The 14,810-nt window shown below is 50.2% G+C and overlaps 1 protein-coding gene across 2 annotated transcripts in view; it reads left to right on the forward strand.

Annotated features, from left to right (window-relative positions):
- Positions 1-14,810, forward strand: part of MON2 (MON2 regulator of endosome-to-Golgi trafficking) — a 1,036,128-nt gene that overhangs the window by 766,456 nt on the left and 254,862 nt on the right. For both annotated transcript variants that reach the window (XM_085653355.1, XM_085653354.1), the window contains exon 25: positions 7,719-7,917. In XM_085653355.1, the coding sequence (XP_085509481.1) occupies positions 7,719-7,917 (199 nt within the window). The remainder of the gene's footprint in view (positions 1-7,718; positions 7,918-14,810) is intronic.

Raw genomic sequence — 14,810 nt, forward strand, 5'->3', positions numbered from 1 at the left:
GCCGGTACGGCGTCGATGGACGCCGCGTTCGGCGCCGCTGGAGACACATTATGTCTATCGCCCAGCTCCGCTCCTTCCTCCTGTATACCAGGAATCGGATGATGGGGACAACTGGGAGGGATCCGAGGATCCTATGGCCGTTCAGGCTCAATTGTCACAGGACTGGGCAGATGAGCTGGGGGAGGCCAGTGGCCTGGATACCTCTCCAGACACTGGATTCGTCTCTCCTCCGACTGTGGCTTCGGAGGAGGGCGCTGCTTTCTCTGTGGTGCTGCGCAAGGCGGCCGCAGCCCTTGGGCTCGAGCTGCCTACCGTGGCTGTGAGGACTGACGTCCTTACTGAGGTGCTTCAGTCTGCAGCAAGCTCCACTGAGCCTCTGCTGCAATTCAATGAGGCCCTCATTGACGTTCTGCAGGGCACCTGGTCCAAGCCCTCCACAGTTCCTCCTGTGGATAGGAACGTCGCCAGGCGCCACCGCCCTGCTCCGGGCGACCCCAGTTTTCTGTCCCAACACCCTACCCCTGAGAGCCTGGTTATCCAGGCCTCTACCTCCCAATCCTCCTTCCCGACCGCCCCGCCGGACCGGGATTCCAAGAGACTGGAACAGTTTGGCAAGAAGCTGTTCTCCTCCCTTAGTTTGGGCCTGCGGTCCTTGAACACCGCCTGTCTCTTGGACCGTTATTCCCACTCTCTGTGGGATGCGGTGGAGGACGTGCTGCCCCTGTGTCCGGAGGAGGTCCGGACACGACTTACCCAGGCTCTGGCCGATGGGAGGGATGCAGCGCGACATGCTATCCGATGTGGGCTTGACACTACGGACTCGCTGGGTAGGGCCATTTCTACCACAGTGGCGCTTCGACGTCACGCCTGGCTGCGGTCCACGTCTTTTTCGGGTGATGTCCAGAGCACTCTCATGGACATGCCCTTTGATGGCACTCGCCTCTTTCGCGAGAAAGCGGACAGTGCGCTGAATCGCTTTAAGGACTCCCGGGCTACGGCCAAGTCCTTGGGCCTCTCGGCCCCGCGGTCGCAAACTTCCGCCTTTCGCCCCTTTCGTGGCCAAGGAAGGGGTGCCTCCTCACGTGCGCCTAGCCACCAGCCGCAGAACCAACCTGCGCGCGGTCGCGGACGTGGTTTCCGCCGAGGCGGTTCTGGAGGACGACGAGGTCAGCCCACATCCACCCCGGCAGCATCCGCCTCAAAGCCTTCCTAGTCCGAGCTTTCAGGCCCATTCCACGCCAGTGGGCGGCAGAGTTCGCCATCACCTGCTCCACTGGCGGTCCATCACTTCGGACAGGTGGGTGCTGCAAATCGTCCGAAGGGGCTACTCCCTCCCCTTCGAGACGACCCCTCCAGCCATGCCACCGCAGCACCACCGTATCTCGGGGGATCATTTGAATCTTCTCCACGAGGAAGTTTTTGGCCCTCTTGGCCAAGGGGGCCGTCGAGCGCGTTCCGAGTCCAGAAGTAGGTCGTGGTTGTTATTCCCACTACTTTCTGGTTCTCAAGAAGGGCAAAGGGGGCCTACGCCCTTTCTTGGACCTCCGGAACGTCAATGCCTTCCTCCGGAAGGAAAGGTTCAAGATGTTAACTTTGGCTCAGGTTCTAGCTGCCCTAGACCCCGGAGACTGGATGGTAGCGTTGGACTTGCAGGGAGCATATTTCCACATCCCCGTCCTGCCGGCCCACCGGCGTTACCTGCGGTTCACGGTGGGCCCAGAGCACTTTGTTTACCGTGCTCCCCTTCGGCCTCACCAGTGCCCCTCGGGTGTTCACGAAAGTGATGGCGGTGGTCGCAGCTCATCTGCGCAGATCAGGGGTTCCAGTCTTCCCCTATCTCGACGACTGGTTGTTGAAGGCGGGCTCGCCCCAGACAGTCGTCTCCCACCTCCAGACTACGGCGGATCTCCTGCATTTGCTGGGATTTTCCATCAACGTGCCGAAGTCACATCTGAGTCCCTCTCAGAAGCTCCTCTTCATCGGAGCGGTTCTCGATTCGGCGCAGTTCCGGGTCCATCCACCGGAACAGCGGGTCCGGGATATACAGGCCCTGATTCCCATCTTTCGGCCTCTATCCTGGGTTTCGGTCAGGCTAGTGTTGCGGCTTCTGGGGCTGATGGCCTCCTGCATCCTACTAGTGCATCACGCCAGGCGGCGCATGCGGGCTCTGCAGTGGGACCTGAAGTTTCAGTGGGCCCAGCATCACGGCAACCTGTCCGACCATGTCTTGATCTCGGAGGGCACTGCACAGCAGTTGCAGTGGTGGCTCACGGACCGCGATTGAGTCAAGGGCAAGAGCCTCTCCCTTCCCCAACCGGAGCATGTCGTAGTGACGGATGTGTCCCTTCTGGGATGGGGTGGCCATATGGGAGAGGCGGAGATCAGAGGCCTCTGGTCTCCGGCGGAGTCTCGTCTCCACATCAACCTGTTGGAGTTGAGAGCAATCCGACTTGCACTGAAAGCCTTCCTTCCCTCTGTCAGGGGAAGTGTCGTGTAGGTGTTCACGGACAACACCACCGCCATGTGGTATTGCAACAAACAGGGCGGGGTGGGGTCGTGGACCCTTTGTCAGGAGGCTCTGCGCCTCTGGACGTGGCTGGAACACCAGGGCGTCACCCTAGTGGTTCAACATCTGGCGGGCTCTCTGAACGCCAGAGCAGACGAACTCAGCCGCCGGTGCATGATGGATCACGAATGGCGTCTGACCTCCGAAGTGGCGCAAGGTCTCTTTCAGCAGTGGGGAGAACCTTGGTTAGATCTATTCGCCACCGAAGAGAACGCGCAATGTCAGCAGTTCTGCGCGTTGGAATTTCCAAGGCGGCACTCGCTCGGCGGCGCTTTTCGTCACGGGTGGAGTTGCGGTCTGTTGTACGCCTTTCCGCCTATACCACTTCTGCCCAGAGTGCTGAAGAAGATCAGGCACGACCGGGCCCAAGTCATCTTGGTGGCTCCGGATTGGGCACGAAGGTACTGGTATCCCGAGCTACTCAGTATGTTGACCGATCCTCCGATACGTCTGCCCCTTCGGGAGGATCTTCTGTCGCAGCAGCAGGGGACGGTCCTCCACCCGAACCTGTCCAGCCTCCACCTCCATGCGTGGAGATTGAGCGGCGGCAGTTGATGCCATTTGACTTGCCTCCTGAAGTCTGTGATATCATTCTGGCAGCCAGGCGTCCCTCCACAAAGACGGTATACGCCTGCCGGTGGAACAAATTTGTGGCATGGTGCACAGCAAAGGCTGTGGATCCCCTTTCCGCCCCTCTTTCTGAGGTTCTCCTCTTTCTTCTTTCTTTGGCCCGGCAGGACTCTGCCCTGGGCACCCTGAAAGGTTATCTTGCTGCCATCTCTGCCTTCTTGCGGCTTCCTGATCAGCCTTCTCTTTTCAAGTCCCCTGTAGTTACACGCTTTCTAAAAGGCATTACTCACACGTTCCCTCCTGTCCCTTTTGTAATGCCTCAGTGGGACTTGAATCTTGTTCTCACATTTCTAATGTGTGCTCCCTTTGAGCCTCTTCATAATTGTCCTCTTCGTCTTCTGACGCTTAAGACTGCTTTTCTAGTAGCCATCACCTCGGCTAGACGGGTGAGTGAGCTCCAGGCTTTATCTTCAAAGCCTCCTTTTCTCTCTGTTCATCCGGACAAGGTTGTCCTTCGGCCTCGTCCCTCCTTTCTTCCGAAAGTGGTGACTCCATTTCATCTTGGGCAGTCTGTTACCTTGCCCACCTTCTTTCTGCCTCCGCATCCTTCCAAAGAGGAAGAGAGGCTCCACCGTCTGGACCCAAAACGTGCGCTCTCCTTTTATTTGGACCGCACAAAGCAGTTCCGGGTGGACGACCAACTTTTCGTTGGATACGTGGGTGCTAAGAAGGGGAAAGCTGTGCACAAACGGACCATCTCTCGGTAGGTCGTTTTGTGCATCAAAATTAGTTACTCCTTGGCAAAAAAGGACCCTTCTGTTGGGCTGCGCGCCCATTCTACTCGGGCCACAGCGGCTACTACTGCTTTGGGACGGGGTGTCCCTTTGCAGGACATCTGTCAGGCGGCAACGTGGGCTTCGCTACACACGTTTGCCAGGCATTATTGCCTTGACAGCCAAGTCCGGAGGGATGGCTTCTTTGGCCGTTCTGTCCTCCAGGACTTTCTGGTGTGATCTTGGTTCGCAGACCCACCACCGGGGATGGTATTGCTTGGGTATCTATTCTAAGGTGAGGAATCTAACTAACGTGTTTCTTTCAGATGAACAAGTTACTTACCTTCGGTAACGATGTATCTGTAAGAAACATTAGTTAGATTCCTCACCGACCCACCCATCCTCCCCGTTCTGCGAAGTGACATCTAGGGTTAAGGTTATCCTTTTCAGGCCCCTAGATTTTATTTTTGGCACCAATGTCGGTCTTTGCATGGCTCTGCTTTCCTGGCGCGGAAAGCTATGTACAAGAACTGACGTCAGCGCGCGAGGGCGGCGTCTAAGTACTCCGACGACGTCATTCCGGCGCACGACGCCGACGACGGACGCGGAGCCGCAGACGACGCCTAGCGACGCGCAAGGGGTATTGCTGACGAAAAATCTTCCGGATCCAGTCTGACGCCTGGGGATATTCTAAGGTGAGGAATCTAACTAACTAATGTTTCTTACAGATACATCGTTACCGAAGGTAAGTAACTTGTTCTACATGACTCATACTCAATTAACAGCAATCGTCACCCCGCACAATATGTACAAGATGTAATGTCCAAACCACTGTCCTTATAGAAGTACCAAAAGTCTTACTTCGTCCGATTTGTCAAATGTTAATACCGTGGGCCCGGCCTGGCCTCTTCTGGCCCCTGACGGCCACAGACGGCCCTCCCTTTGCCCGGGCTTAGCAACGCGGGGGCTCTCCCAAGTACTTAAGCGCCTCCGGGCGGAATGCGCGGAATGGGCGTGTGCAGCTGCGGCTTCCTGCTGCAAAAACTCTCGGGCAGTGTAGTCTCTCCGCTCTGGGGCGGGGGAAGACTTGCACCGGGAGCTGGAGCAAGGGGCCCGAAGGCCTGATACGTCAAACGCAAAGGTACATTTTGCCCCCAAAGCGTTGAAGCAATAGTTCCACAAGGGGTTTCAAGTTATATCAAATAGAGTCCGGAAAGGACTCAATTTCCCAGAATGCAACAGTCTGCACCATCAGTGCACCATCAGTGCAGAGCAGTTCAAATAAAGAGTCTTAATAAAGTTCTTGTTTTTTCAGTAAGTATTGCCTCTTTACCTCTGTTTACCTCTCTTCTTCACCTCGCTCACCTCTTCAGCCGTCCGAGAAAAAATGTCCCAAGAGAAGGAAGGGGAGGCTGATGCTGGACCCTAAACGAGGTCCTCCTGGGGAATACAATCGTGCCGCCAAGGCCACTGCCAAAACCAAACTTCTGTCCGTAAGAAGAAGAAGAACAGCCCCCATAGAGACCAAGAGCTGCTTCACTGCTGGGTGCCTGATGTAAGGAGCAATTACGGAGCCTGCATTCTCGCCAAGAGGAGAAACGCCATCACCATTACTGAGGGCGGGGCTAACCAGTGCATGGACTCGTGATCACCACAGCTGAGTCATCTGAGCCTGAATGAAGCTTCCAAAATCTGAATATCTGGAGGTCCTTTTCTTTCAAATGTAGCATACATAACACATTTGCTCCATGGACAAACTGTCCCTCATTTAGACATTGGTACAGATTCCCATGTCTACCTATGTTGGAATCCTGCAACCTCCCACCATTCCTGCAGCCACAGTCATCAGTAATGATTTCCCTCAATTACAAGGTTAGACAGGTCTTCATGGGACAGAAGTAGTGTAGGCAGTGTAATGCTGATGTCCCTTTTCTGCCACATGACTGCAGGGCTGCTTCACGCAAATTACACCTGACAGAGCTCTTGGGGTTCCAAGGCACCCTTATATGCGATATGTTTTATGTCAAAATCGCAGGATTCCCTCAATGGTAGCATGCATGCACACCAGACCTATCGTTGCCACCCACCACCACCGTCCTTCTCTGCCAAGGCAGTGCAAAAATTGGTTGGTGAATATCAGTACCCAATCCTTTCATAACAGTGGTTTAGCAGGTTGGTGACCGAAACATCGATATCACCCTATGATTGGTGAACTCCCTGGGTCTTTTACCACCTTCCACTTGTCAGCCTGTTGGTAGGTAGGTGAAGGGAAGTTGCAGCCTCTCTCTGTCAAGGTATACCTTGAGTCATTAGAGGACCTTGTCAGTGCTTCACATGAGAAGCACGTATAGAAGGACTCTGTATCCTGCTGTGCTGTTTCAGGTATCAGTGGGGACTAATTAAATTTCATCCACTTATTTCAGTCCTGAATAGTCTCTCAGACCCAATATAGTCTCTGGTATAATCCTCCATTGAATCCCTCTCAATGTCATTTATAGATATGTAGGCAAACCTGCATGCCTTTTAAAGCTTCATCACCTTGTATACCAGCTCTTAATTAGGTACTAAGTTTGGGCAAGCCTTTATCAAGCACTTATCTACATAGGCCATTCTGTTTTATAGAATGCCTTCAAATGATAGTTTTGAATTTTTAGTGCTCAGTCCCATGCCTATGAAGAAAGTGGAATTTGGGTGTATGAATGAGTAGAAATTACTTGTTTTGTGTCTCTTAGACATTCCTTAAAACCACCCATACTCCACTTCTGCTGTCTCTCTGTTTGTTCCTTTAGGGCCTCATGAGGCTGGGGAGTAGAACAGAGAACTTGAAAGACAATGGTCATGTACTGATTCAACTGTTTCCCTGAACAATGCTTTATAGAAGTATCATCAGTCATTCACTCTTGTGAGTGACTGGTTAGTCCCAGCCAGGACCGCACCGTCATTCATTAGGTGCTAGGATCTCCTCCCGGGTAATATGCACACTCTACAAATACATAAAACCTTCCAAACATGGGCCTCATGTTCACTGTACCATTGGACTCAAGCTGGACCTTACTGATCAGGCCAAATAGCATGAAGGTGTTTCTGTTCCTGGCAGGAGAAGATCCGGTCTTGTGATTGTGGCTTAATTGTTCCTATTGAATAAGGACCAAGTCTAATTTGTGTAAGGATGGCCTCTGCCTAAAGTGGTAATATGGAGAAAAAAGTGATGGACTTGAATGCAGCCCAAGTGATTGCCAGTTGCCAAGATTAATTCAAGTGACCCACCCATCTCTTATTTTGTTTTTTAATTGGGACACTCGTTATGTGATGGGTATGCTCACATGTGGGTCCAGTGTTTACTATGCTATTCGAGGTCAAGCTGTACGTCACTAACGAGTCCCAACTAAATCATAACAAGTCTCGTCTGGCTTTAGTTCCCGTATGTAGTGGACCTAGCACAGCTGTTCAGGCCAGCCTGTGGAGCAGGACCAAGTCTGATGCACATATGGCTGATCTCTGCCATTAGTCGCAATGTGGGTGAAAACCGATGGCCTGGAATGAGTCTCCCAAGTTATTGTAAACAGCTGAGATTAATTCAAGCTTATCACCCATCCTGTTTGCTTTTCTTTGAGGTTTTCTTACATTACTCACAGCAAATTGGTCCTCATCTGGACAGCTCATATACTTTGTGCTTATTATTTGCTACAGTACATTAGAGTCCAAGTCAGCCTAACCTTTTGTCTTAGTATGCTGTTATGTGGAGTTGAAATCTCTTATGTGCTCACTGTAGGTTGTGGTAATGAAAATATTCTTCTTCTTTAATGAAGGTCCTGTTTCATCTGCTGGATCGCGTCCGAGATTCATCCACCACTGCAGACAAAGAGAAGATCGAATCAGGAGGAGGAAATATCCTAATACATCACTCAAGGGACACCGCAGAGAAACAGTGGGCAGAAACATGGGTGCTGACACTGGCTGGCGTTGCAAGAATATTCAACACCAGGCGATACTTGCTACAACCTCTAGGTAATTTTGTTAATTTAAAATCAAATTGAAAAGGGAAGGAAGTTTAATTGTTGGCAAACATTTTAAATTTAATTTTGTTCATCGTAATATTAAGAAATCTTTGCTGGATGGCGCTTGTTTAGTAACACCATAAAATCTGTATTAATTTAGTAGATATATGGCGGTTGAAAAAACAGCTAAACTGCATGTGTAAAATTATTTATGCTAACAATAAAAGTAACAAAAATTACACCTACGTTCCCTAAACAAAATAGCACATTTAGATGGAACTTAAAAATGTAGAGAGGGGAAATACGGTCATCCTTAAAACACTGCTGTTCTTAAATTGCCACCACATAAAACAAAATTCTGATAGAAACTTCTAACTTCAGATTCCTCACCGTTTGAATATTCCCCAGGTGTCCGAATAGATCTGGAAGCTTCTGAGCAGTAGCTTTGTGCGCCTGTGGGTGGTGATGTGCAGCTCCGCACTGACAGCAGGATTCAAACCCTGTATGTACCTTTGCAAGGAAATGTCTGTGACAGATCCTGATTAGGCTTGCCTGTGGTGCCTAGGGCCAAACCACAACTAGATGATCTACAGCAACTGGTCATCGATGAACCTGAAGGCCATGAGGCGAAGCATCGCAACACTCCACGATGGGAATGGTCCAAGTCCAAAGGTTGGCCTTTCTCCTGTTCCCTGTCTAGGATCCGCAGGAGTCGATCCTGAGGTCTAATCTTCAGTTAGGGTGGGAAAAAAACGATAGACTCATAATCAAGCACTTTCCACCACTCCTCAACACCTGAGAAAGTGTGCCAGCGGTTCCATGCTTCTTGATATCGTTCCTGAAGTCGGTCGGCATCGGAGCCCATCCTGCAACTTGTCCTGGGCCATCTGCGAGACAGAGGCAAATCCAAGAGTTCTGCAAGGCTATGGCCCAACTTTTGGCATCCCTTCCAACTTCTTCTAGCACTCCTACGCTCCCCATGGAACTGTAGGCCCTCCATCTGTGATACTGCTGACTGGTTCAGTCTCACCGCCTATTGGATCCTTCAAACCCATCACCAGACCTCTTCCAGCTCCGGTACCAACTCAACCTTTAGCTCCACGAACCAAGTTTGTTCCTGTAACATGTACTCCTATAGCCAGCTCTGTTGTGACCCTGGAGGATTAGGTGTCCATTTTGCGCTATCTGATAGATATGTCTGGGTGCAGATTCCTTACCTTAGAATTTTCCCCAGGCGCCAGACCGGATCTGGAAAATGTTCCAGCATTACCCCAGCGCATCAGTAGACGGCATCGAGCGACTCCGTACAGTCACCGTCCATGTCTGTGAAGTCACTGGAGTCCATATTAGCCCTTCCCAGATGAGCTGACATCAGTTTTTTCTTTTCGGCGCTTACAACGCTGTTCCGTAGAAGCGGTACCTCAGGCCGTTTTTGGCCTACTTCGATGTTTTCTTTGTTTAAACAGTGTGCTTTTTCTGTTTTTTTATGTGGTGCTAGCGAGAGCACCATGGCTCCAAGGAGTGCGACTCCGGTCGTCTATTTCGACCGAAGGCGCTGCGGGAAGGTCGGATGAAGCTACAGTTGGCGCAGCTCCTGCAGTCACTGCATGGTACGTTCGCAGGCTTGGTCCAGGAGCCGTTCCCATGGACGTCACTCTTCATCGTCATCCCACAGTGAGTCTCGACGCAGGAGGTCGAAGTAGCAACATCCCTTGACTTCACTGCACAGAGATTACACCTTTCACGTCTCCTCCCGATTGCCTGTTAAAGACTCTGTTCACAGGTTCACCCTGGGCCTCCCTGTCTACCCTGGAGCCAGGGCGACTCTGACCCAGATTCGAGCATAAAATTGCTTTCTGCATGCCATTCTTGGGTCTTCACCTTCCCCTGGGCCGCCTTCGGGCCCCAAGGAGGTAAGAGGTGCCTCGACTATGTCCACACCGGCAGGTTCTCCCTCTGCTTCATTTTGGCCCTCTGGTTCATTGGTTGACTCCATCTCGGTGCCAGTGCTCAGCCCTTAGGGGTACCCACCTTCGGCGCTTGTATCCGATCAGCCTACTCCAACAACGACTGCGCCGATCGATACCGTGCCACTTCCCCTTTCCGACATCGAGGCATCTCCAACTTGGCGACTGTCGACGTTGAGTGCAGACCTAATGGTGCCACCTATCTTGGACACCCTTATTCTGCCTTCTGTGGAGCACTCCAGTGTTTTCCTTCTGAGGAACACAGTTTAGGAGCTGATGGGGACGAGTCGGGGTTTCTACACCCCATACCTGATGTTGCTCAGCCTCCTCTGGAGGATAGCTGGCTAACTGAACTGGGGGAAGCTAGTGGATTAGAATCTTCCCCAGCGTTGTGCCTTCTTTCACCTCCTGGTCTTGCTACAGAGGAGAGCTTCTCTTTAGCCAATATGCTAAGGTGAGTTGCTCTGATTTTGGATTGAACTCTTCCTTCTGTAGAAAAATCTATTGATACCCAAATTGGCGTCCTCCATCAGGGCCACACAGGGGTGGAGCCTGTGCTTCCCTATATGACATTTTGTTGAGAGCTGGTCTAAACCATCCAGTTGATCTACGATGGACAACAGGTGGCTAAATTAATCGTGCCTTGCCACGAACCTCCGCTTTTTTGGAGGCTGTTCAGACCACTTTACTTTTTGGTGCTCATGCCTCCTCTGCTTTGCTGCATTTTCGCAACTGTCGGAGTGGAACAGAAGTTTAGCTCTGCTTTGATCTTGCTGCTGTCTGTCTCCCTACATCCTCCCATTTCAATTTGTATGGGTATGTTGCTCCTTGATTTCTTTTTCGATTGAGCAATCCATGGCGGTATCCATGGTTGTCTATCCCACCTACTGGTGATACCCAGTGTGGTATTCCTGCAGGTATTACTCTTATTCTTCTTACGCGGTCAGTGACAGGTTAGGGGTCTGTTATGACTACATGGGTTTAACACCTGTTGCGTAGTTGTTCTGTTTGTCTGACTATGGGCTCCGTGGCCAAGAGATGGTTTTTCGGTATTATTCTCATCTCGTATGAGAATAACTAGCTGTGTTCCATACTCTTTAGAACACTTCTGTATGCTTACACACTACTTATGTGAGCCCCTATGGTTTACAAACTGATTCGCATCTTCACTGCTGTAACCTTTTACACCGACACTTCACATGGATAAATAACGTTTAGTATCCCTTATAGGGACCTTTCACTTTTCTCCTCCATGGGGAAGTTCTTTATAGCTTGTTCCATTGAGATTCCTTTCTCGTGAATCTCGTATTTCACCTTGATCTATATTGGGAGTACCCTTTATGCTACCCTTCTTGTGTAATTCTGTCTCGCCAAAGGCTGTAATTTTCCACGGGGGCAGTGGGACATGTGCCACAGTCTCTACTCTGTTGTCCACGTAACTGGCCTGACCATTATTTCCCACTAGGACATTTTTTTCTCTGTGTCCTTCATTTCTTTGACGTGCTTCTCGCTCTTCTTCAGCAGGGTGCACTTTTAATAGACTACTCTGGTGCACAGGTTTCATTCACTTCTTGTTATTTTCACAAGGGTGTTTTTTCATCAAAAAAAGAAAACAAAGAAGGAAAAGTGTGTTTTGTTCCTCAGTCCTGCTGATCGTCTTCTTTGAGGTTTCCTTCACATTATTTAGCTGTGTGATAGTACTTAAGTGCCGACTTTTTCTACCACCGGTCTTGCTAGCCTTGCTCTTATTGCCTATGGGCAATTCTTTATCCTTTGTCGCCACAAACACTTCCTTTTCGGAATGTATACACGGGTGTGGCATCAAGTTGCCTATATCTTTATCCTTGCAAAGCCACTGTATGGTCTCTTTTTGTGTGATAATGGTGTATCCACTCTTGGTGTATTCCTTGTTACTTGAACCTGCTTCTAGCTGTAGGAAGCTGGCTCTGCATAGACTCTACCAAAGTAAGATAGTGTGCGCAGAGTCCTGTGGATCCCCAGAGGTATAGCAGAGGCTAAATTAGATAATCTCTAACAGCTCTATTCGTGGTAGTTTGGTCCACCAGTTAGGCTTATCAGGAGGGTATGTTAAGCATTTATGGTATTCACTCAATCAAGGCTGATTGCACACACTCAGACAGAATTCAGACAAACTTGGTAAGTATAAAAAAGGTATACTAATGTCTTATTTCTAGAACCAAGCAGTACTTGGCACAGATAAGTAGGTTTGTATTTGCTTTTAAAACAGTTTAAAATACATAGAGATTACTTTTGGATGACTTCTTTTATTACTTTGAGTACTCGGGGGTGGGATATGCCTGGATATCTCCTTGTGGAACTTACAAAACACAGGTAAGTAAGACAGATTTTGGTTTAAAGCACTGTTACTTTTCTTTCATACAAAGACAGTTCAACACTTAGAACATTTTTGGAACAAAAATCACAACATTGCTTCCTATGGGCGAAAAGAAGTTTATCGGTTTGCAGGTAAGTTAACGGCCTGCAAGAGTAGCTTTTGGGGGTTAGAACCAAGGTTCCCCAAGGTTTAGTTGGACACTTAATTCACACCACCAACAGCACTAGGGCGGTGAGGTCCAAAGTGCAGGGGCCCAATGTTAGCCAAAGGGGTTAGGGTGACCTTCAGTCAGGCGCTGCCTAGCGAGCAGGCCACTCTGTTGTTGGAGCAAAGCTCCAGGGTTTATGATCAGCACTGCAGTGGACAGCAATCAGCAAACGAGCTGCTCCACCAGCGGCACTGAGGCGGCTGGTGGCAGAGTGCCAAGAAGACGTCGGGAGACCTGTGGTTTGCAATGGAGATCTCTGGTTCGTAGAAAAGGCTGCAGGCTTGGGCAAGGAGGTTTTCTGAAGGTGACCACTGGAGAGGTAAGTTGGGTTCTTGGGGGCGTGCCTGGACACCGTCCATTGGGCCACCCAAGGGTGTCGGGTGTCTTTAGGCATTGGATATTTTTACCAGCTCCAGTCAGAGTCAGGAGGACCGTTCAGGTTGAGGCTGCAGGCGTCGGTCTGGAGCTCAAGGTAGGTCGGGGGTCACCTTGTGGGCCCTAAGTGCCACAGGCTCCAAACACCACAACTTCTGTCATGATTGGAACTCCACCAGTGCAGCTTTGTGGTCAAACCAGAGCTTCTGGAGCTCCTGGCTGGTCTCAAGATTTTTGGATGCTTTCTGCATGTACTCTGCCATCCTGGAACAAAGGCCTAGTACATAGTCCACCACATTGTGCTTTGGCATATGATGGGGTTCCTCTCATCCTTCCCCCACATTCGAGAGTGGTCCCCCTACAGAGTGGCCAAATAGAAGTTCAAATGGATAAAACCCTACACCCTTCTGAGGCACCTCTCTGTAGGGAAAAAGCAGACAGGGTAACAGAACATCCCATCTCCTTTTGAGTTTTTCAGGGAGTCCCATTATCATACCTTTCAATGTCTTGTTGAATCTTTCAACAAGGCCATTGTTATGTGGGTGATACGGTATTGTGAACTTATGAATCACTCCACACCCATCCCACATGTGTTTCAAGTATGCAGGCATGAAGTTGGAACCTCTGCCCGATACTACCTCCTTAGGAAACCCTACCCTGGTGAAGACACCAATGAGGGCCTTGGCTACTACCAGGGCTGTAGTAGAAGGGGAATGGCTTCAGAATACCTGGTAGCATGATCCTCTACTACCATTATGTATTTGTTTCCTGAGGCTGTGGGATGTTCAAGAGGGCCCACTGCATCCACACCTACGCTTTCAAAGGGAACCCCAACCACTGGTAGTGGAATTAAGGGGGCCTTTGGATATCCACCTGTTTTGCCACTGGTTTGGCAAGTAACACAGGCGCTTAAAACCTCCTTAATTTTTTGGGACATCTGTGGCCAATAAAAGTGGTTGACAAGTTTTTCCCAAGTATTTGGCTGGCTCAGATGTCTAGCTAGGGGGATATTATGGGCCAATGTTAGTAGAAACTCTCTATACAACTTTGGCACTAACACTCTCCCAGTGGCAGCAGGTTTGGGATCTCTGGCCTCCGTGTAAAAAGGAGCTCTTCCTGCCAATAGACCCAGTGAGAGCCACTGACATCCTCCTGCTCCTGTGAAGCCGCTTGCTGCTTCAGGCTTTCAAGATTGTGACCACCCTGCTGCCCAAAGGACAGCTGTTCCCTAGAGGGTCCCCCTGGGCCCAAAAGCTCTACCTCGTAAGATTCAATTTCCATGGGCTCAGTTCCTTCCGGGGCTGACAAGTCCTCTTCCTGAGGAGAGGGGTCCTGATCCTTTTGCTGTGTGGAAGCTGGTTCACCAGTCTTCCTACATTTTCTCTTGAGAGGTTGGGCCATCGTTTTAGACTCCAACTGTCCTTTTTCCCCCTGTGCTAGGCATTGTGCTCTTGTTTTCACACACACTATCTCAGGGATTTGCCGAATGGCTGCATGTGTCTTTCTTTCTACCTCAGCCCATGCTGAGGTCTCCAGTTCATTTCCAAGTAGACAGGCGGCTGTGAGTTTTGGAAAAACCACTATTTGTTTCAGGCCAGCATGCTCCAAACCCCGCACCCCCCCCCCCCCCCTTCCCCGCCCCCAGTCTAATGTCACCATAGCCATGGCATGGTTGGTAGTGACACTGTCCGCATTGGTGATTGGATAGGTTTTCCTGACAGATATTGCTCAGGGGACACCAGTGTATCTCTTACCATAGGGACACTGGCACCTGATCCCTCAGGGCTACTATCCTAGTCCCATTCACTAAGGAAAATTGCAGGTATTTTTTTTTATTAGGGGGATTTTAGGATCATAAGATCCTTTCTTCTCTTGGTTATTTAAATTGCTGCCACGATCCTCTTTCTTTTTCTAGAGCTAGTAGTGTAGTCTATAGCTCTAGTCTTCTGGCCATCCTTGCTAAAAGGTGGTCCTCCTAAGTGAAGTTGTCCTCACTG

The sequence above is a fragment of the Triturus cristatus genome, chromosome 4_1, assembly GCF_964204655.1.
Source record: "Triturus cristatus chromosome 4_1, aTriCri1.1, whole genome shotgun sequence".
Taxonomy (NCBI): domain Eukaryota; kingdom Metazoa; phylum Chordata; class Amphibia; order Caudata; family Salamandridae; genus Triturus; species Triturus cristatus.